This window comes from Engraulis encrasicolus, chromosome 16 (assembly GCF_034702125.1).
Source record: "Engraulis encrasicolus isolate BLACKSEA-1 chromosome 16, IST_EnEncr_1.0, whole genome shotgun sequence".
Lineage (NCBI taxonomy): Eukaryota > Metazoa > Chordata > Actinopteri > Clupeiformes > Engraulidae > Engraulis > Engraulis encrasicolus.
This window is the reverse complement of record NC_085872.1, coordinates 29,494,247-29,519,002: the sequence shown is the minus strand read 5'-3', so window position 1 is coordinate 29,519,002 and position 24,756 is coordinate 29,494,247. Positions and strand designations below refer to the sequence as shown.

The window sequence follows — 24,756 nt, the reverse complement described above, 5'->3', positions numbered from 1 at the left end:
AGATTAAGTCTTTCACTTACGTAGTACATTCAATGAATCTATAAAAAGCATTTTTAGTGTTTTTTCTTCCAGACATTTCATTGCTGCCACTTTTTGTCATTTGCTAATGGTGTAATCAAGGAATTAATAAAATGTGTGAATAAATTTTTTTCCCATCACCAGTCATGTCCATCAAACTATTAGTTAGGCTGCACTTAATTTGAGTTGATTTTTACACAATACATGATTCTTGAAGTATCTGTAAGCATCTGACAAAATATCTGACAAAAAAACCCAGATAAAAATGGTAAGGTGAACCATCCTGGTAATAGCCCAACATGGGTGGAGTAAACAAGCCTAAAGGAATGCTTAGTTTTCCCCTCCCCTGTCCTCCATGTGCCCTAACACACAAATCATGTCAAAAGCTCTGGAACCAACATGGGCACATGGATCTGAGGACCGCATATTGAGGGGGTGACAAGGAAGTTGAATGGCTTTAAAAAGAACCAATAACAATAATAAAAGATTTTAAAACACACAAAAAAAGCTTTTACTGTTGAGCTGATTGATTCAGAGTATATGAAAAGGGGCCAGCACAGAAATGTCTGAAGTTTTAATGGGATTAATAGGAAAATTCCTGCATTGGCCGAAGCCAGCAGACTTTCTGCTCTGATCATGTCAGTTTAGATCCCGGCAACTTCTACAATACATGCTGCTGCAAAGCTTTCATACTTCAGTGGCATGTGCGCAACAAGAAGGGGAGCTCGAAGCAGTCTGAGGCCTGCTGCTGAAAGCAAGGCGCCGCGCACAAACACAGCCAGCCAGAAGACTGGAGAAAAAAAGGAAACCGCTCCTCGCTGGACTTGCATTGCAATCTTTTTAAAGACAGACTTTGGGCCAGCTGATCGGCCGTCTGACTAACCCCCGAAAGTGGAAGTGGACACCGTGTCGTAAATGGTCTTCAGCTGGGGGCTCACTTTGTATCTGCCATCACTGTATGTATGTAAACATTTTTTTCCTCATTCCAGCGCCATATGGGAAATGCATGCAGCCTTATTTCCAGGGGAAACATGGACTTTGGTCGTGCTGAGATGGTGATGTATTGGGCAGAGTTTTTACTGAACTAGATGAGCACAGCTGCTGTTGCTTTTTGCGGTTCGTTTTCACGACTGGCTGTGGACAGGGATTTTTAGTTCCATTTCTGCCATCTTTTTTAATAAACAAGGATATTCTTCAAACCAACTTGACACATTTCACAAGTAATTTATGACACACCAAGAAGACCCTGGATGCTGGTTGCCTTATTAGAGAAAATGTGAGTCTCTCGTGAGCAAAGCTTAATTGCAGTCCGGCCTGACACTGCAGCGCAATGAATTTATTACCAATTCTTATCTGCCTTCTTCTTTTCTCCGTAAGTACATGCCTATATTGTACTCTATGTATGTACTGTATGTATGCATGTGTGTATGTATGTATGTATGTATGTATGTATGTATGTATGTATGTATGTATGTATGTATGTATGTATGTATGTATGTATGTATGTATGTATGTATGTATGTAGTAGCCTATATATGTATGTATGTATGTATGTATGTATGTATGTATGTATGTATGTATGTATGTATGTATGTATGTATGTATGTATGTATGTATGTATGTATGTATGTATGTACAGGGTGCGATTTGTTGAAGAACCAGAAGGGGGGATATGTTTCAGGTTTGAAGCATTATCAATGGAGTTACATACAGCCACTATTGAAATCATGTAGAAAAAGTGGCAATATCAAAACCAGAAGCGGGGACAATCCCCCCACTCCCCCCCTGCAAATCGCACCCTGTGTATGTATGTATGTCTGCATGTATGTATACTATGTATGCATGTATTTACCCATGTATGTACACATACTGTACGTATGCATCTTTCTATCTCTCTTTCTACCTATCTGGATTTTTTACTGCTTAGGAAACAGACAGGGAATTTATGAGGCCATAGACTTTTCTGGTGCCCTTATATGCATATGCTAATAAGAGCAAAACTTCAAAGCTGAATGAATATTCTTGGTATTTCCCCTGCTCTGGTTTATACAGTGTAATTATATTACATATGCACATTACACAAACACTAAGGACATTTAAGGTTTCATATCGCTAAATGTCTCTTGGAATCACGTGGGCGTATTTACAATGTGCGTTCAACACCTCACGGTCATGTCTACAGTACAACTGCACGCATACACTGCAATGTAACACATGTGCACGTCATGGAAAAGCAAACTAGTAAGATCCCTGAGGACATGTGTGTGGGAATGATCTACTCTGAAAGCTGTTGTGAGGATGCATAAGGACACAAACATGGATTTTGATGCGAAATTTGATGTGGTTAGTCCCTGACCAAGTTGACGGAAGAAAGAAAAAACTATTAACCATGCTTCATATGTTAATTAATGCGGCTTGAAGCACATTCCTCCACGCGCCAACCCTCTGCTGTTCCAAACTGAATGTTGTGGTTCAAACAGAGAAGATGTGTTTTCAATAATCACATGCTTTGTTATTTATAAGCCGATACCCATGCAGTGTGTTTGCTGTCGGGCTGTCATGTGAAAGGGATGCCGCTCTGGCCCTTAGTCAGCAGCACACTACCCTCTTTCAGGATCCTCCTGCGGCCAAGGCAGAGATTCTTTAAGTATATAGAGATATGCCAATGTAATAGGTTGCTATGGGCACCTAACATGACCAGGTTCCGGTCTACCTAAAGTGGCGTGTCATAATGCCCCTACTATTGAATAGAACAGTCCTTAGGTCTGCCTAGGTCTGCCTAAAGGGGGGATTTCCCCCCTCCTCCTTGCAATAATAGAACGCGGAAACAATGGGCCAATGGAACCTCTCTCTCTCTACTCTCTCTGGCCAAGGGGAGAAGAGCAGAGACCCAATACACTCCCTGACCCAGAAAAGTCCTTCACACCACATCTTCCCCCACAAGCTGTCCACTGAGACTGGCTTTGCCCAGCTGTCCCGTGCTGTGCACTAACCCTCTTACGTGGTCCGCGGACCATGTCCTGCTCGTCCTCACAAGAACTTCCCTGGTGCCATACTGCTGCTGCTGCTCTCTCCTTCTATCTCTCTCTTTATTCTGTTGTCTCTTTCCCTCTGGCTGTCTATCTGTCTGTCTATCTGGCTCTCTCTCTCCCTCTCCCTCTCCCTCTCATTCTCGCTCTGTCTCCATGTCTCTGTCTGTCTCTCTCTCTCTCTCTGTTTGTCTGTCTCTCTCTCTCTGTCTGTCTGCCTGTCTCTCTCTGTCTGTCTGTCTGTCTGTCTGTCTGTCTGTCTCTCTCTCTCTCTCTCTCTCTCTCTCTCTCTCTCTCTCTCTCTCTCTTTCTCTCTCTCTCTCTCTCTCTCTCTCTCTCTCTCTCTCTCTCTCTCTCTCCTGGACTGCCCTTGCTGTGCGGACAGCCACATAGTGATAGACACCTAATTTCCTCTTATAGCCAGCCTGTACTCTGGACTCTCCTCTGTGCCGAGCGTTGCTGGCGTCCGGCATCACCCCGTGTAAGAGGCTAAAGCCATGGGGTGTCCAGCGACCCAAGCAGTAATGCCAATGGTCTGGAGAGAGCTGGTCTGCTGTAGCCCAATTAGCCCAGCGAGGGAGGGGGTTGTGCTGTACGTAGCGCAAGCAGGGACGTTGACTGGGGGTTGGGAGTGAGTTCACAGACTTTTTTTTTTTTTTTAAAGCAAAGCTCACAGACAAGAGACACATTGTGCCATTTTAAAGCTTAAATGGCATGTGATGATATGTCCCACACTGTTGAAGCAACCAAAAATAGTCTGTTTGGGTGTATCGTTTTTCAACCAATGCTTTGTGAACATGTGATCCTTGATACAAACCAGTGTACAATACATATGATAGTTGAAGCCCCTGATAAAAAAGCGTGAAGGTCAAATTAACAGCCGCTTATAAATTAGACTGTAAGCAAACACTGTAAAATGTGCTATTCCACCATGTTTATCTCTGTATGTGGTGTCAAGAGTAGACAACAGGTGTACATAGTAATTGTAATAATATAAAGGCCTACATCCAAATGGCAATGAATGTGTACATTCATTACCATTTCCATTGGTTAAAGGCTGGTTCACATCTACCATGATAACTTTAAAGATAGCTATTTAAAAATGGATATTTCCAGTCACACTGGCCAAGGCACTTGTCATGAACATCAAAGGGTGTGTCTTCTATACATTCTAATGAACTCTGATTGGCTGACATGCTTTCATAGTTCATCATAGTAAAAAAAATTTGCTCTGATAGTAATCCCAACAATACCGTACAGCTTATTGCTGTTATAATTCATATATGAACAGCACCATTCACTATAGTTAAAATGACACAGCAGCACTTAAGACTTAAGGCTTTCCTTACCTGGATGGAATGATTTTGACTGTTCCATAAATGAGTCTTCTCCCAATTTACATGCAAGAATGCAGTGGTCTGTGAAAAGGATAGAAAAACTTTGTTAATAACAGTGAAGTCAGTGGTGCACAGCACACAGCCTTTTATTAAGGGGAAGAAAAAAATACAATTGGCAATTCAGTCTTCCAGTGCAGTAGGGTCTACAGTATATGTACACGCTTAGGTATTTTGTGCTAAGCAAAGGCAATGGAAGTCATTAGAGAGTGAAATGATTTTGTCTTCAAAATGAAGTCTGTTACACTTGGGTGCCCTATCCTTCTAAACAGTTTGAAACTCCTTATTTGGATAACCACCTTCAGTAATGCCTCATTGTTACCAACACAATGGCTCACCAAGACTTTCTTGTCCCTCTGTCATGTTTGTCTGCCTGTTTCCTTTCCATTGGCTTCATTTTATGATGGCTTCCACTTACTGTAGGCTATGTACAAGGCGGGTAATAATTAGTGTCCCAGCAGCAGTGAACTGCATGGCACTTGCACTTCATATCGTTTTCTTCATAGTTTATTGCAGGGGTGGGGAACCTATGTCTCGAGGGTCATTTACAGCCCTTTAGGCCATTTTATCCAGCCCCCGAACTAATTGTAATGTTGTGCAGCTTCACATGAAATATGACATATGTTGTAAAGGAATCTTAGAAATTACATTTGCATTACAATTAATTTATTTTCAGGGGACCTAGAGAAGGTGGGTTCTATTTTAAAGGTGGCCGCCTTCAATACAGGCCTAAAGTGCAGGGGGAAATCCAGGTTTGTGTTCACAGTATGGCCCTCAGAAGACTTTTACGGCCCTTGGAGGGTTTTGAAGTGGCCCCTCGAAAGAAAAAGGTTCCCCACCCCTAGTTTGTTTTATTGCTTGCCATACATCCCGCCCTTGTGATGAAATCATGCACAGGATCTGTGGTGCGCTAAACTATGTGTGGGAGTGTATATTATGTTAAAAATATATATGCATATTATATAGGCCTATTTCAGTTGATTGCTTGATTGTGGATGCTTTAAAAATATATATAATATAATATATATAAATATACTGTATATACTGTCAGTTTATACTGTATATCTCTATCTCTCCCCACCCACAGCGAGACAGTCTTTGTGAGCTCACTCTGTCGGTATTACTTCAGCGGTACTGTGAAGCACTGTCAGCCCTCTACAATGTCACAGGTAAACCTCAACTCTCCTTGCATTGCTCAGGATAGCATGTCGCATTGGGAATAATGTATACTTTACTGTAAACTTAAATTGTTCAGTCATTGTAGGAATTGTATTTGGTCAAAAACAACATATGTCAAGTAGCTATGGAAGTGACTAAGTAACCTAATACATTTGCCAAAAAGTTAACTAAGGAGATGTATTATGGACAGTAATGCTCAAAACATATTACCAAACCCAATGATGATGTTTTAAAGACTGTTGAATAAGCTCATTGTCAATAACACTCCGAAAATAAAAAGGGCCAAACCTACAGTAGAGAGTAGAGACCCTGAAGAGTGCCAGATTTAGACTGGATGATGGGAAGACATTATCATAAACACCCCAGTCAACTAATTGGGCCAAACACATTCAGGAGAATAATGGCTCACACCCAAGGGTTTGGCAAGGTTAGACCAGGAGGACACTCAGGACATTACAAACATTTGTGTCCATCATAAAACAGCAGTGTTCAGAGATATACACTAAAATCTGCAACAGTGTAGTGGAAAAACAGAAATAAGAAAATAAGAACAATTAAATAGAAATTGAAATATCATTTAAATAATATAGAAAACCTGAAAGGCAGAAACGTGAAATTTGGCCCAATGAATGGCCAAACAATTCTGCTAAATCTGTGAAAATAAGGTTAATCCAATGTGAAAAATCCAATCAACAATTTTTTTTAAGTGCGATTTATACTTCTCTGTGGTTTATTTATTAGTTAGCGAGTTCCATGTTTTACTGTGCTTTCTAGAATGCTGTTTTGTGTTCCGGTTTTGACAGGGCATGCTTGATCCAACTTGATCCAATTTATTGTGAGTTTGTACATTGCCAGTAAGCTGCTGCAGATGTTAACATGGCTGCAGATGTCTGACGTGGACACATGCTATGTGAATCCCATAAGAGCTGGTTTGACAGAGAGGTATGACCATGTCCCCAAAAACATATTTACATACCGTATTTTGATATCAGAAAATACACCCATTAATTTCAATTTATTGTCCCAGACATGCGTAACATTAAAAACACAGAGCAGAGATTTACTGTGTAGATTAATGTCGACGGATGACATGCAAACAACTCCCCAGTGACCATGTTGTACTATGACATAAACAGTGCAGTATGCATTTTTGGTGGCAGTTTGAGCTTCGTCCACATCAACGTTTCTCGGTGGAACTAACATAAATATTTGTGTGTGGGTAGTTTGAGGGTGTCTGAGGAGAGGCAATGATCAAAAAGCGGTAGCAGCATTAAGATGGGGGGAGGGAGGAGATGGGGATTGGGGGGGCGGGGTGTGAATATAATCTTTCCTACTGAGCTGAGTGGGAAGCCAGAGGTAGCTGCCAAAAAGACGGACCACATAAACATAAGGTATAAGGAGTTCATATGCACAACCCTCTAAAAGCCATTACAGAATTATGTTAAGGTTCAGTTTTAAATAGGATTTTCACCTAGTGATCACAATAAACAAAAAACAATTAAATGTTATTATCAAGTACAGCCTGTCAAGCCCAAACAAAATTAGATTGACTGATTTTCACTAAATGTAGGCTATTGAAATAGTAGTTTCTGAAACCTCATCACAAATGCACTTAGAGGGTTTTGCATCTAGACTCTTCATGTGTTTATGGGGCAGATGCTTGGAATCTTTCTACCCGTCTACTGATGTTCCGCGGATTACATGAAAACAAAATATTTTCTTGCAACACCGAAGCTTCCTCCAACAATTAAGCTTTTGTTTGTTTGCTGTGTGTTACTCAATTTCACTCCTTGGTCCATGCCTATTAGTTTGAGTGATGGGTTACTGATTAATTTTTAGATGGGGTGATGGAGAGGTCTGCATGGTATTTGATGGAGGGGCAAATAGCCAGATTAAAAAAATACAAATGAAGGGTATGGAAAGTCTACATTTATTTGATGTGAATGAGGAGTCACCCAAATGTCCCCTTCTTCACATCCCCTCATGAGTGTGGTTGTTGGCCTATAATGATACACTCAGTGGACAGAGTAATGCAATTTCTTTTTTTTTCAAGTGGATTTAGCAAGTGGAGAAACGCTTCTCCTCACCCCAGAATCCCTGCTATATTGCACTAAGTGTCAGGACTTTGAGGAGACATAGCTGTAAATTGGCCCCCTTCAGAAGACAGCATCATACTGTTTTGGGTGAAGTAATCGCTTTTGTGCTTCCGCAGCTTCAAAGTGGCGGAAAAGAGTTCTGAGGCGTATATTTTCAGCGGGATTTTAATGAGTGTGCTTACTGTAGTTGGTGTATATAGTGTCATCTGACGGTATCTAAATTGGTGAACTTGGAAGTGAAAAAAAGGAGCTGTAAGACTGGAGGATCCAGAATAAAGGCGAAGTGAGACTTATAAGGCAGTGATTCTCAAACTGTGGGCTAGGGCCCACTGGTGGGTCCTGAAGGTATTCCAAATGTGACCTTGAAATCATTTTCTGAAAATCATAAAAAAAATGTGTGTGTGTGTGTGTGTGTGTGTGTGTGTGTGTGTGTGTGTGTGTGTGTGTGTGTGTGTGTGTGTGTGTGTGTGTGTGTGTGTGTGTGTGTGTTTTGCTGTTGACTATTTATGTCAGTTGTATTGTTCATTGGGCTAAACATGGGCACCGAACACATTTGTGAACAAATAAAGTGAGACAAAAGTTGTAAAAGGTTGGGACCCCCTGTTATAAGATGAAATTCACCCAGAATTGCAAATCCACACAGTCTCTGCATCATGCTGTCAGAGCAAGTTAATTTTGTCAGTTGACACAAGTGGCAAATCGAGTAGAAGTTCTCAAATGCCAAAATTAATATGCATGATTAGTTTTGATTAATTACAGAGCTGCTCTGGAATGCTTAGTTAGATTGACACCAATGCTTCATTCAGTATTTAGTTTGTCACATACTCTTTAACTCCTTATCCACTCAGTATATTTCAGGCTCTCATTCATTCATTCATTCATTCATTCATCCATTCATTCATCTGCTCATTCTATACATTCATTCACCTGCTCATTCTATACATTAAATTGTAGAAGGCCTATTCATATATTACCGGTAACTGTCTGACTCACTCACTCGCTCCCTCACAATTTGTTTTACGACACGTTGTGTCCAACTTGCACTCTTCTTGTTCTTAATCCGCCAGTTGTCTCCAGGTTTCCTCCTGACTTTTATGTGTGTGAACACACAAAACATCTGCCTCATCACATTATTCACTAGTAATTAATGAGGGGGAGCGTCAGCACAACAGGACAGGGCAAGGTCAGGCAGGGATGGCTTTATCTGCTCATTAAAATGCCTGGGTAGACGCATGGCCTAATGACACCAGCCTGCCTGGCATCTGTGGGAAAGTAATTGAGAAAAAAATAATCAATGCATTTCAATTAGCATTTGAAACAATATAGAAATGCGGAAAATTATCCATGCCATTAGTGGCTTCACCATATTGCTAATTGCACTGTAGTCTGTGCAGTGTAGTGAGTTAACAAGCGGAGATCGTATAAACGTATCAGTGCTTTTGATTCCATCTTCCCATTTCTCTACTGCCTGGCTACCGTGAATATGACGTTCTTTTGTTCTTTACAAGTCCCTGCAATTTCAGAGTTCTGAGGCTGGGCGTAACCTTATCTATCAAATGGCTTTATACATGTTTTTGTTGTTGTTTATCAACACAGTGTTGTGAGGAGGGGAAAGACATTGGCAGCCAACCACGTGAGCTAATTCTTTGACCGACAGCGGTTTCCAACAATCAGAGGTTGAGCTGTGCGCAGCTAGTTTCGCGCAGCCAGGAGGAGGTTCAGAAAATTGAACCCATACTGTATATGCTATTGGTCAGAGCTACGACCTTCTCAGATACGAACGTGACTGTGCGACTACGGCTACACAAGAATGAAAAGATGATTTTTAAAACAAAAAAACGAGTACGAAAATTATTGCGTCCACAAAGGACCTACTAATTCCCAGGCTATCTGATTTAATGTAGGCTAGACCCTACATGCCGAAGTTGCCCCTCTCTTGTCGCTTGTTCATATGCGTGGATAGTAAGATCGGGTTAATTCCCAGATTTTACGCCAAAAAAACTAGGATATTTTCAATAGGCCAAATCGTGACAGTCAACGGGGCAACAGTGACAGGTCAGATGGTGCGTTGTAGCTTATTCTATTTTTCTTTTTCTTTTTTTTCCCCTGACAGTCCGCGTACAAGGCCAGTCCTGTCCAAAGGCCCTTACAATCTCTCTCTCTCTATCTCTCTATCTCTCTCTCTCTATCTCTCTATCTCTCTCTCTCTGCAGCCTCACCGAAGCCAACGGTTGGTTACAGTTCACTTTGAGCGGGGATAATAGGCCAAATCCTGACAGTCAATGGGCTGATAGTGACAAGTTGGATGGTGCGTTCTACTCTGCTTTTCACATGGACAGTTCGCGTGAGAGGCCAGTCCTCTCCAAAATCCCCCACAGCCCATGTTTTCAAAAGAGTATGTAAGCTAAATGAAATATTAGCTTTGTTGTTTTGTTGCTCAAACTGTCTGGGGTTGATACAAAACTACAAAACTTTGTGCTGGTGCTGGTTATGAGGTAGCCGAAATGTACACGATTGGCTTCAGAGGCTTATGTTCACCATATGAACAGCTTTGTTTATGAACTGACAGTTTCTGCGAGGCAAAGACACACACACAAGCCCGCAGAGCTCGAGGGTCAGAGCTCACATTTTTTTTATTCTTGGTGGTATCTGGCATAGCCTACAATCTACTGGCAAGTAGCCTGATAATCCAGACCCTCTCTACTTTTTTAGCTGGTAGAATAAGTAGGCTAATTGGCAGGACCATTGGGAAAATTTCTGGACCGACGCTTGTGTGAATGTGTGCGTTAAATATTAAAATATAGACTGAAGGGATTTTGAACAGTCAGTGTGAAATGAGTAGAACATTGTAGCCGTGGTCGAAGTAAAAGTCAGTGAGTGATTACTCTTCCTATACACAAACAGTTGTCTGATCTGATATGCCGTTATGCAGGTATCGAATGAATGTTGTGCGCAAAGCTGGTAGCCTATTCCTTCTGGTCACGGTGGCATTAGATATTCCCACTCTGGAACCCATTCTCCAAATCGTTTCGGGGTACCCAGAATGCTGGCTGCTCCATATGCCTGCAATGGCCAAACGATAAACATAAGTATTGGATTTAGTGAAAAACGTTGCCGTATAGCTGGCTCCTGATGACAGACCTAGCGTGTCTTCATCCCCCCCCCTCCCTTGAGCCAATGGAAATGCTCCAAATCGGAGGAGGGCGATTTTAAATCAAAGGAATGGACACCTTAATAGTTCATAATTTGGTCATAAATGGTAGGGCCCCTTACTGTCCTTTTAACTTTTGCTGCTGACCTAATTTGAAGAAGTGTGTTGAAGCCAATATAGTAGCCAAAGTATTAAAGTGCGTGTGTGCATGCATGTGTGCATGCGGGCGGGCTGTGTTGGCTGTGCTCATGAGTAGCACTGGGAGTCTGTGTGTGCAGGTGTATCAGAGGTGCACAAAAGCTAAAGAAAGTTGGACTGGGTCAGGGGTGTTCAAGGTATTATGAGTCCAAAGAAAACTGTTGACTAGTGTGTTCTATTTACATAACATGAAGGCAGAGAATGCGCACACATCAGTGGCACAGGTGCTGGACAAAATAAAATAACTGAAGTAAATGATAGATGTCCGCAACACTGTTAATGCTCCCAGTTGTTCATTGGCAACAACGTTTCCGACCTTAGTCCTTCTTCAAGTGCAAGCCTATTTACGTAACATGTAAGAATGTGTTGCCCTATTTGTCACTCTATTTGCGGATGAAAAAGTTTGCACCAACTCTTCTCATTACTAGCACTGTCTGTAACACTAACATGATGCTAGATGTCCTTATATATATTTATATCTTTATAATGTATTTTCTTGTAGTCTACCTGCTATTACCTTGGGAATTATACCCTTGATGGCCATACAAATCTCCAATGTGTATGTTATGTAACTTCTCCAGTGTTTTGTTTTTGTTCTCTACTCCTGTCCCTGTCTTAAGTTAATCCTTTGGCTCTCCAAGGGAAACTCTGCGCCAACATTTGCATTTTTTGGTCACTATGAAAACATTCAGTTGCTGTCAAAACTAGTGAGGAGAGTCCCCCTCAAGAGGGATTCTTATATCAGTGAGTGTTGTTACAGTTCCTTGCAATGAGGGGTCGGTCATAGAAATGAGACAGGAGCTCACAATGTTGTTGTTGTTGTTGTTGTTGTTTTTGTTGCTGTTATTTGAATTCATAAGCAGCAGGCATGACCAGGTGCCCCCAACCCTTTCAGCTGAACTCTGTGGCCAATTGCCTAGTTTGCCTGTCCTGTTGTGACGGCCTGGTGTATCTTGCGTACTTCATAACCACAGTGATACCAGATGTACTGTAGCCCCCAAATCTCCCCCTAATCATCCTCCCAATTATGATTCTCTTCAGGACTCAGAGCACCATCTGACCACTATGAGGACTGAGGCAGTCTGCAGGTAGCCTGTTTATCATCGACTTTGAAATCTCCTTTGTGGTCTGACCAAGAGCATAACAATTAACGTTTCCCAAACGGCATGGTTGACCTGCCTCCCTAGGTTTGCTACTGGTTGACTGTTGTCTGACAAAGTGGGTGGAGTTCCCGATTTTTCTGGAGATCAAAAATGATATTTACATTGCTCTTGGCCTGACTAGAAGCAATGCCAAAGGCGTTGCGTCACTAGGAGGGCGCATCTCACTAGTCTGAAGCGGGACTAGTCTCTGCATAGGTCTATGTCTTTCATCATGGGATCATGGGATGGTATTGTTGCTTAATATTACAAAGATTCTAAAGGGGCTCTAGGTAGGATTAAAAGTTTAATTAATCACTGTCCCGAGTCAGCCGACGTTTATTTGAGTCATTAGTAAGTGAACGATGACTCTCGCGACCACTTCCACGGTCCGCTGTCAGAGAACCCCAAATGCAACTTTTGACAGAGTGGTCCGCTACAAGTGTTGTGGGAGACGCTTCTCATGTGAAACATCGCTTTACATACCATATTCAGATTTGTATCAACTGTTGGCATTCCGTGATGAAAAACATTCCCACAGCGACTTCCTTTAAACAGCATTTATTCATGACAGTGTACATTTTGAGACAGGCATGCCACGGGCACCACGCAAACGACGTCATCCTACATTGTGCCCCTTTAAAGAATTGTTCTGTGTCTCATGCATAGAACCTACTATAAAAAGTACATCCTGCTGTGAAATTAGGCCAAGAGTATTATTATACACCTGTTGTGATGTGTGATATATATTTTTTTCACAGATTTGTAGATGATTTTTGTGTCTTTATTCATAAGGCAGTGGAGATTATAACAGGAAGTTAGTGGGGAGAGAGAGATGGGGCAGGGTTGGGACACGACCCAGGCCGGATTCGGACCCGGGTCCCCATGGGCATGCAAGCCCAATTGCGGGGGGCTTTGCGCATGTGATATTTCTGCCAACTGGTGCCAATTTACCATCATTGGTTCATTCTTCCTATGGCAAGGATTAAACAGTGACCAACATACTGTACCGTATGAACAGAATAATTCACAATATTTCATATCTAAGAACCATCAGGGGCCATGGGGATCACACAGCACATGTCTGAGTAATACGTTACACAAATAGATCTGTGTTACATATTCATATTCACCTGAAGGGAACCCGTCTTGGTGTATTGCTTCTCTCTGCCTCTTGCTCTTCTGTGGTGACTGCCGCTCCATATAAAGAGAAGATGACAAAACAGAACAGAGCTTAAGATGATGCGATGTGCCTGCAGGCTTTTTTTTGCTGTCACAAATGAGGATGCAGTGGATGGCTTAGAGGTCGAGAGGTCAGGGTCGTGGAGAGCCATTTGGGATGCTCAATACTAAGATGTGAGGACCTCTCTAAGAGCTTTGGTAAATGTTAATAAGTTATTTATTTCGTTGCCTCGTTGTTGGTGAAGTTTATAGAGTTATATATTGTGATGTGATCCGTCTTTTTAAATCAACCTGTATGTGATTATGTTGCTGAGATTAATCAATCATTTTACTTTGTTTACAGAACAATTGAAATAATTTCTCCGAACTCAGAATTAGACACTAGTTATTCTTATACTTGTCATTCAATGCGTGTTATTGTGATGTGTGGGTGTGATGGAACAAGAAAACTTTTTGCTTATAAATTGAATGAAATACTGATACCCCCCACCGCCCACCCACCGACACACAAACACACACACACACACACACACACACACACACACACACACACACACACACACACACACACACACACACACACACACACACACACACACACACACACACACACACACACACACACACACACACACACACACACACACACACACACACACACACACACACACACACACACACAAGAATCCAATATTAAATTGAAGTCGTGGTCATCTATCCTAGCTTGATTGGGCATTGATTGACTTTTCATCAATCAATAGGAGGAGCAGGCTTTCAGGTGAACAATGAGGACAGTGTTCATTATCCCATTATCAGTGGCCCAGTCTAATCCACTGGCTCACTGGCTCCCAAATCACACATGTAGCTTTTTTGTCTTTAGCCCTTATTTACACTCTGTGCCTTGCATTCAATAGAGATTTAGGAGAAGAGTCGCATCAGGCAAACTGACTGACACTTATCTCTCTTCCTGTGCCTCTGCTGAGGTGCCGCTGATGATTCCTGGAGACACACTCCTTCACTTTGCCTTGAGTTACACCTCTAAGGACAAACCTGCCATTGGTGCAGGCTAGTGAAGGCTTGGCAGACTTCTAGTTCACAACCGTAGGGTCTCAGGACGGCTCTGTGATCTGTCATATATTTGCAAGCTTTTGATCTTCTAAACCGCGCAACTCTGATGAAACCTTCTTTTTTTCCTGTAAGTCAAGACCCCAGCGGCCCAGGGTGGATGCTGCAGTTGTGGTCTCTGTAACACTTGGTCTATTGAGGTGGGGGCTGGGGGGGTGGGGTTGAAAGAACATTTGCAGCATTTATGGGATGGTAGAATGATGACTACGGGTTACTCTCTCGATACATTTGCTTATTCTACAAACGACTCAAAAGGATAGAGGGCATGCAGGCAACAGCACTGACAATAATATGTGAAGGACACTTACTGCAACCAATTATTACTGTGAAATGTGAAAGCTCAGCTCATAATACTGTAGCCTACAATAAAAAAAACATGCATATTTTATGTTATTACTCATGAATGACTATTGACCTAGATATGACAAATTGATTAACCAAATCCCCTTACAAGTTACTCTACCCATTGTTACCCAATATCAAGCAGTCAGGCGTCTTGCCATTCCCTTAGCCTACTAATAGTAGTAGTACTATACCGTCATAACACACTTGACCCACAAAGCCTACCTCTGAAAATATAACATTAGACGCAATAAAATGGAACCATTCCACAACGTGAAAAGATATGATTGCTAATTACCTTGCTCGTTGCATAAAGACAATAATTAGGCAATTAATGACTAGACTAGCACTGATTTCAGCCCGTTCTCCCGTCCATACACTCTGATTCGCTTTTCAGGGCTCTGCCACAGCGCATCCATGCTGAATGCATTAACATTTAGCCATGCTATGAATAGTTTTAGGCAGGCAATTAAACCAACCCACATTATTAAGTAGGCCTACATTCAACATCCTCAGTGGAGGATGGTGTACATTTCTCCCCGGGTGAAATCCAATTTTGCTCAGTCGGATCTGGCGATGGATATCAAAACATCACCATCGTTTAGAATTTTTATTTACCGTACCATATTTGCCATAGCCGTCTGAATGAAAGTGGGAGAAATGTCTCACCCTACTGTAACAGACGTGCCTTCCTGTCGTTAATCATCAGTTAGACTGCTTATTTCGTATTCGTAACTTATAGCAATGCCAATGACAGTGGTTCATTCCAGTTGTCACTACTTTGGTAGGTTGCTGAAGACAGAGGGCATGCCTGACTGGAGATGTCTATTGATATAGATTAGCTGTTGTGGTGTTTTGCGCTCGGGAATGCGAAACTATATGCTGTAAGCTTAAAAAGAATCAAATAAATAAAAACCTAACGATGGTTGACAGTTGAAAGTGTTCTAGCAACATGCGTACGCGACTGACTGTTAGTCATGCCCTGAAATTAACATTACTCTAATTTATAAATCCAATGAGTGAAAGAAAACGTCACACTGGAGCCGCTGTCAGCATTTCAATTGGACGAATGGATAACCCGCGCGCACACTAAGCGCGGCGCTGCCAACAGTGCGCGGATCAAACCGATTCAAATGCTTCATTGAGAGAGAAGACGGCAGAGCAGTACTTCGGTTCACTCTTAATTCTTTCCAATTACCCTAACTATGGATGCCACAATTTTTCAGATCTTCATGGAGTTTGGTGATCCCAACTGTAGTCTAATGGATGCTTTTCAGGACTCTCTGTATGAGAATGCATCTTTCTCTTTAATAAATGTTGATGGTACGGTACTGGGTACTTTATCGGTATAATTACGCCCAAAATGCATGCAGCTCGTCGGGATATTACTTCTTCCTGTGTTTAATTCAGATTTTTTTTTATTGTTCATTAAAGGTCTGTACTGTAATGCCACAACCGATGAGATAGGAACTTGCTGGCCAAGGAGCAACTCGGGTCGAATTGTGGAGCGACCATGTCCGGAGTACATAAATGGAGTGAAATACAACACCACAAGTAAGTGAATGTTTTCTGTGTCTCCAAGTACTTTATTACTGTCTTCCTTTGGCTATGCAATGGTGTGTTTATGAGGTCGCATGATAACATGAGTGTGCAGCATACCGTCTATATTACGCGGGGAGAATAGCGGCTTTTATTTTGCCTTCACTAAATCAGCAGCTGTTCATAGATCACATCAGTAATGGGGACGGAGGGTTATATTTGGGTGACGGGCATACCCATGGATTTTGCAAGATATCTGGAGTTAGTGGTCTCTATGTAATATGAACTGATTGTATCATGACCTGGTGTATCTGTATCTGTAACGTCTGTTGAAGTTTCTGGGAATAACCTACATTGCTTGGCCTAGAGACGACTACCCCCAGGGGTTTAAGGTAATCCCGGAAGATTGCCCAAATAAGATAGTTTTGCTGACATATTTAACTAAAACTTTTGAATCCAACCTCCAAGTCGCTACAGTCGCCACAATGCATTTGGAGGCATCAGTGTACACTGGTATGCTGTGAAAGTATAAGCTACTGTTACAGATTTGCTTTTCCCTCCTAAATAAGTTGTCCTGTGTGCCTATTAAATATTAATCTTAAATAAATATGGATAGTGTAACCCCTCTCACCATTAGCCTTACAAGGAACATTTTCTTGTTAAACTGTATCAGGTAGGCAAATAGAAACACCTTTGGACTGTCAAATCCCTCTCTTTCACACCTACTGCATGGTGTGACACATAGATGTGCTCAACCCCAAACACCTTACAGACTGCAATGTCCAGTCACTTAAGGTTATGTATCTTATATCAAAAAATAAGCAATTGTTAGCAAATATACTTGCCATCAATTATGCAACTATCCATTTAATTATTTTTTAACAACTGTGCTTTGATGTATTTATCTTTTGGATTGCATTTCTATAGGAGTACCAAAGTTAATATATGAGGGGGATGCTACTACGTGACCACATTGGTATGAGCCAGCAGTGCGTACAGCTGACCGCCTCTTAAAGTTTGAGCATACACAGATAAGATAACCTTGAAAGGAAACTCTGTGTCGTGAAATATCTGAGTTTTTTTTTTTTCCAAGAGCACAGAATAGAGTTCTCCAGCCAATTCAAACTGAAACGAGTTTAGTTTAACCATGATGTAAGGAGAGGAAGATGTCTGGTATGAAAAGGGGAGGCGGTGATGTCAAAAGCATAAGTGGTGCTGGAGAGGCAGATTTCCCTCAATCAAAGAGGAGGCTACTTAAGCATGTGCCGGGCATTCCAATGTTTCGCTACAGTTGAGGAACGTGCCATGAATGTCTGAAAATCTAGCCAAGCTTCCCTGTCTGCCAATTCTTAATTAAAAAAAAAAGATTTATTTATTTATTTATTGTGTTGTGTTGATTCATTATGTCACCCCCTGAAGATGATGGAGAGTGCATTGGCTCAGTCAGTGGTCAGCTCTGTGCAGAGAAGGCAGTTTATGCCTCATGGCTCGCTCAGTGTGCACCTGTGCACTGGACCTAATGAAACTGTGTTTGCCGATAAGAGGCCAGGCAGTTTGGAAAATGGAAACCATTATGTGATTGAACTGTTAATGGTGGACAGACACATTATTGGAAAACACCAAGAGCAACACTAATAGCAAGTGGTTGTCAAATAAGGATGGCATTTTGTACAATATGGCAGACTCAACCCTATACACCTCTCCTAGAAGGCACACAAAATTACTTTCATAATAAGTCTAATTACGTTAGTTTATTAGAAATGCAATGACAGAAGCTTTTTTATGAGCCCTTCATAAGAAGTGCCCATTACTGGAATCCACTTTAATCCGCAGCCATGTGCAGAACGGCTGCAAAATAATGGGCAGGACTTGGAAGGCAGTGGTACAGTACTGTCTGCTTTGATAGTTTACTAAATATAGTGTGGACCTTTTTAATAGCTGATTGTACTGTAAGGATAGTACAGTTGTAGACACATTTATACTGTAGTGTCTTTCACGGTGTATGCATGCCATTTTTGTTTGTGCACCATACCTTTTAAGAAATAAATAATACGAATATGACTGTCATATGCAATATATACTATGACTGAACTTAAATATCCCTGATCGTAAGAATGTAGATGACATGCACATAATGTGAGTGCAACTCTTGGAGACATACCAATTTTTCAGCTGGCAATGCTTCAATGACCAGATCATTCTTCAAGTCTTAATTTTTATTCATTTTATTTATAGTGAGGATAAAAGTAACTAAGTGAAAGCAAGGGAATATTAAAATCTATGAGTGAAGCATCTTTTAACTCCCCATTTTATATGTCAGATTATACTGTTGCTCCTAATTTTCTTACATAAACACCATGACATCAAAAATATGAACGGTTGTATAAGTACGCTAGAGTCATTTTTCGGAGAAAGATGGGACCGCTTATTGAGAAGTATAAATCTGCAAATAGAGCCAAAGAGTGTATTACATCACATTTCCAACTGCACTGAAACTCGAACTTCAGCTTGCTGCTGGCAACTTGCCACCTTGTCACTGCTTGAGCGTAGACGTCTCACTGTGTCGATAGGCCGCTCCAGAGATGTTGCACTGTTTACTTTTGTGGAAACCACATTTAACCCTTTGTATGATCACCACCGTACCAGAGCAGAGGTTCCGCTGCATATTCGACTGCACTGATTTACGGCGATATGCGAGCCATTGTCCTGAAACGGCCTCATCTGCAATGCCTCCTGCCATGCTTGGAATAGACATAGGGGACTACTATGTGTTTCATACCAAAGTCAGAGTCAAAACTGACAAAAGTTTTCCTGGCGGGTGGATATATGAAAAATGGACTTGGAAACCCTTGCGATTTCAGCAATAATCACAGTTAGTGGGCTGGCTAATTGATGATGCAGCTTCTGGTGGTAATAGCAGATGTAGTGTATCTGTGTGTGTGTGTGTGTGTGTGTGTGTGTGGTATGTGTGAATGTGTGTGTGTGTCTGTGTGTGTGAGAGAGAGAGAGAGAGAGAGAGAGAGAGAGAGAGAGAGAGAGAGAGAGAGAGAGAGAGAGAGAGAGAGAGAGAGACAGAGAGAGAGACAGAGAGAGAGAGAGAGAGAGAGAGAGAGAGAGATTTTGGCTAGATATATGTAAGTGTGTGCTGTATGGTGAATATACTGTAGGCTATGTCCAGTGATGTGTGTTATGTCATTGTGTTTTTTTGTATTTATGGATGAATGCTACTGGGCACCTTAATTTCCCACGGGCTTAATAAATTATAGTCTACTGCTCTACTAAATGGTACGCAAGTTAAAGGGACAGTGAGTGACCCTGTCATTTATAATCACATTAGGCAACAAACTATGTACAGATGGTAAATGATACACTTTTTGTCAATTGTGCATATATCAATAGAAACAATTATACACCAGTGTCGTCTTTCAAGCTGTCATCTGGTCGTATCACCTTCAACATAGGCCTACCTTGTCTTGCGCCTTCACTTGTATGTCTTTCTTGTACTCTTACACTGTCATGTTGAGGTGTTATGACGCCGTGCTAGAGCTGAATGCATAACGTTTCCTTCTGGACATTTCTACTCTTGTTGGCTTCAATTTCATTAACACAAACACCAATAGTGATGGGCACCCGCACCCGCACGCACACACACACACACACACACACACACACACACACACACACACACACACACACACACACACACACACACACACACACACACACACACACACACACACACACACGCACGCACACACACACACACACACACACTGATCTAGGTTTATTCGCTTGGAAATTGATGTGATGATGTTTACAAACAAACAAAAAAAGCAACAGCACACCACATACCTGAGTTTCGAGAAGTGTAAAGCAGGTGTGCTACTCCACTTATAGTCTACCATACAGTTGATGCCTACTGGATGGCTCCACCTCCTCTAACTAATGGTGGGATGCGATTAGTAGGCTGCATTCATGTAATAGCCAAGCCAAGCATCTTTAGTCTTGCTTAGGGCAATGCTCTTTTCAGACAGGCTTTGAGAGATTATCCATTTCTGTTTGACTGGTTGCATTATTCCCATAATGATATTTGGCATTGAAGTCGCGGCATGTGGGAGCGCTGGAGATATTTATAACTGAGTGCACGTGACGTGGATAATTCATTCGCTGTTACTTGATTCATCATCCATAGCGTATATAGAGCATCTGTTTGCAAAATTACTCATCCATTGAGACTGAGAACTGCACGGCACTCTTCCCAGGAAGATTTTCTGTGAATGTTGGCGATATTCAGGGAGGGAAATGTTTGTTACTGTAAACAGAATGTTTTATTTATTTATTCATTGTGACTTCGATTTCATTTTCAGCGTAATGGTTCAACCGTGTTTACGCCAGGCAGCGCATTAGTCTTACACTGAGACAAACATGCAGTAGTTGTGATGACAGTGTCAAGTACGTCCTTTTCTTCCCCACTATCCACTCCTTTCACTCCAGTTGATTAATATAGGCCTATATTTTCAGTACTTTTTCTTAGTAATTTTTAGTATTTTTGGCTTTTAGTACCCGTACGGCTCATGCAGTACAGTGTCGCGCAAAAACTATTTTCAAGAATTTAAATAAGTTTCTCAAACCCAATCAGCCACTGCATTGCATTTCTACTTTTTGGTGAAATTGCAAATTATTTTTGCTTTGGTTTGGATTTTGGGTTTTCCCCTTCCTCTGGGCTTTGTAAATGCTCAGTATTAGCGAATGCCCAGTGTTGGCTTTGCTCTTGTCAATGCCCTTGTCAATTGGCGAAGGCCGGGCCCCACCTCTTCCTACAAGACATTAATCATTCAGCCACCCTCAATTACTCAGTCCTAATCTGCCGCCTTCAGTGCCTGAGCAGGGGGCTCCAAGGAGCACTGACTGGACAGCGTGCCATCTGTTTTCCATGTGAAAAGAGACTGACAGCTCACCTCAACGTACAGCATATTGGCATTTTGGAAAGTCTGTTTTTTTTTAAAAAAAAACCCACTTGTGTTTTGCCATATTGGCACGTTTCTTTTTTTTTTTTTTGCTCGTATTTCATTGCTTAATGTAGCATGTAATGACTCTGGGTTTTGACCCGGACTGGTGATTTTCAAAAAAATTGTGTCTATCCTTAATAACCCACTGGTGCTCTGCAGAAATGCACAAGCTCATTTTTTCCAGCAGTCATTCGGTGTGTTTCCTGTGTGCATTTCTGCACCTGTACATATACAGTATGTGTGTCAGTGCACATATGTGCGCGTATATGTGTGATTGATCATCACGATCAATCCTGAATAATCTGTCGTGTTTCCAATAATAATCGCCTGTTCCAATTTATTTTTCATTTTGAGACCACACCATTATTACAGACATCAGCTAGATAGTTTGACTTCTCTGCAGCTGAAGATCAGGCATGTAATTATCATCTGCGTGTGCATCTGATAAAGTATACTGTAGTCTATAGAGGAACACCGCATTGTCATGCTAGAGTAATAATTGTGCATACATACAGAATGTGCCGTAATCCCAGCCCGGTTGACCCCAGCAGAGTGGGATGTGGTGCGGGTCAATCAGGCAGGCTCTGCGGTGGGCAGGGGGGCCGCTCTGCTGCTACATGACCCCTCTCGACCCCTAGCTGTCATCCCCAGCCAGCGCTGGCATGGGAGGACACAGAGCTGCATGGGCTTCACTCCTCTGTCTACACACACAGTAGTAAAGCTGCACCATGCTCACTGATGGTGTGTTTCACATTGGTTTGGTTTTGTTTTGCGTGGGCTGCCCCTTGCGAGTTTCCTGGGGCTTTTTTTGCGCACAGCCACATCTCTCTCTCTCTCTCTTTCTCTCTCTCTCTCTCTCTCTCTCTCTCTCTCTCTCTCTCTCTCTCTCTCTCTCTTGTTCCAGTTCCTGAAATGGCAACATGGTGTAAATTTGGAATGTCTTCACTTATGGTGCAAAACTCGGGAGGTTTTTACAAAATTAGCACCCTGCAACACCCCATCTGCTGCTGAGACTACTCTGAAATCATTTCCACCAATACAGGAAATATGTATATTAATACATCAACTGGTAACATCCCTTTAAATATTGCTCAAATTAAGTCATGAAAGGGATATTTAAAAAAAAACTAATACATAGCATTTGCCTGGTCAATGACATGATCACATTGACAGCGAACTGGAGGAGCTGCATTCATTTAAAGGAGATGACGCGAGATGACCTTTGACACTTGTGTGATTTCCAGATGGATTTTTTTTCGAGATTATCTGCTGTAGCTTGTCCGAAGTGGTGATAGTTTTCTTTGGCATATCAGTTCGGCTTTCTTTGAAATAGCAGAGTTGTGCAACAAATAATCGACTTGAAAGATACCAGTTGGATTGGACTATAGGAATGATGAGTGGTCATCTTCTTCAAAGATGGACATTCCAAGGTAGGTGGGGTCATCCCTACAGTATGTTCCCCGGGTCCTATGTTCCCCTCAACCAGGGAACTTAGGACCCTTTTTTCAAAAAAGGGTTCTATGTTCCCTGCTGCTTCCAAGTAGACTGCTGCCGCATAGCAAAGCACAGGTTGTTGTTGCACCGGTAACAGGTTAGGTTTAGGGATAGGTTTTTGGTCAGGGCACAAATTTACAACTCAGAAACATTGCATTACTGACAGGTTAGGTTTAGGGATGGTTTTGGGAAGGGCACAATTTGAAAACTCTGAAACATTGCATCACTGACGTTTAGGGATGGTTTTGGGAATGGTTAGATACAATGCGGGGAACATAGAACCCTTTTTTAGAAAAAAGGCCCTAAGTTCCCCGGTCCCATACAAAGACTGGGGAACATAGGACCCGGGGAATATAGGACCCGGGGTATATAGGACCCGGGCAACATAGGTATGCTCCCTGGTAGGCTGCCCTGGTAGGCCTGGTAAGGTTTAGGCCCTGACCTTTAGCTAGCTGATTGAATTTTTCCCCATTTTGTACCTGAACCATTAGGCTGTTGAGACAATTGAACGTTTTCCCTCAAGTACACAACCTCCTGGGTAAACCACCACAAGCCAGCGCTTGCCACCACCGGTCCTTCTGAAGCATCAATATTACAAAGGCCTCAAAGAGGCTTCTTAAAAGCTCCATGCATTTTTCAAGACCGTGTCCGTCCTCTTTTTTCGGCCTGTGTTTATCCCTCCCATATACTTTATTTAGAGGCTGTTTTCGCTCAGTATAGATGAGCTCCTGGGTGTGGTCCAACAAGGTATAGTCTGCCAATTATATGGCTCATAGCTGAGTAGCCCTCATGCGGGCTTGTTGTGTAGTGTTTGGGGAGGTGGGCATGCCCATTCCCGCTCTTGACAAAATATTAACACTGATCCTAACACTTAATATTAACACTTATCCTTCTTTGCACGCAGCCACATATTCTCTCTCTCTCTCTCTCTCTCTCTCTCTCTCTCTCTCTCTCTCTCTCTCTCTCTCTCTCTCTCTTTCTCAGTCTCTCTCTCTCTCTCTCACACACACACTCACTCACTCACTCACTCTCTCTCTCTCTCTCTCTCTCTCTCTCTCTCTCTCTCTCTCTCTCTCTCTCTCTCTCTCCCTCTGCACTGGCATTTGGCTTTGCAAATACCATGTGGTAATGGTTCTGTATCTCCCTAAGCCTCCTCATGTCCTCTGCTGTAATGCAGAGGAGCTGGTGGCAGCATCGCCGAGAGGGGCCACCGACACGGTGTGATTGATCATCGTAAATTGTCAGCCCTGCTGTCCACCGCTCAGGAGGAGGTGGATTAGGCCTGTCAGTTGTGTTTCTCGTTACATTGGAGGGCAAAAGGGAGAAGGGAAAGACAAACCGCACACTGACTTGTGTCAGTGCTTTTGAGAGCACTGACTGGTTCTGAAAACGTAAGGCAGCGCTGGCAGCCTTGCAGGCTATTCATAGCCAAGAGAAAGTTTACCCATCCAGACCCTCGGAATAGTCTTCTCTGTATATTACTGTATCTGCCACTTCTGTCAAAATGTACCCTATATATTTTTTGTTTGTGCACTGCATCAACATCTGACTCATCTCTTTGTATATGACTGTGTCCCCATCCTGTCTCAGCTCCATATAGTGTTCATTATGAAGACCCTTTTTTCCGTATTTTTGAAGATTTAAAAAAAAAAAAAAACTTGACAGCATGCTCCAGGAAGGTTGAGAATGAGACAACACTTGTTTGACACGTTGACGTTTTCTTTGGCTGTTGGCCATAGTAATGGATCTAATTGCCTCTAATGAATGTTCAGACGATGTTGGACAGGCAGTGATGTTTCCACATTGTCACATGTTCTCCACCATAAATACAAACCCTTCTTGTGAGGCTATCACAACAGTT

The 24,756-nt window shown here is 42.1% G+C and overlaps 1 protein-coding gene across 2 annotated transcripts in view; it reads left to right on the top strand.

Moving 5' to 3' along the window:
* Window positions 1-751: 751 nt before the first annotated feature.
* Window positions 752-24,756, top strand: part of LOC134465582 (corticotropin-releasing factor receptor 2) — a 91,956-nt gene continuing 67,951 nt past the window's right edge. The window contains exons 1-3 of one of the 2 annotated variants that reach the window (XM_063219323.1): window positions 752-1,390; window positions 5,529-5,610; window positions 16,288-16,407. In XM_063219323.1, the coding sequence (XP_063075393.1) occupies window positions 1,349-1,390; window positions 5,529-5,610; window positions 16,288-16,407 (244 nt within the window). In that variant the 5' untranslated portion in view covers window positions 752-1,348. Of the gene's footprint in view, window positions 1,391-5,528; window positions 5,611-15,990; window positions 16,177-16,287; window positions 16,408-24,756 lie in introns of those variants that run through there. The other variant, XM_063219324.1, reaches the window with a different exon arrangement.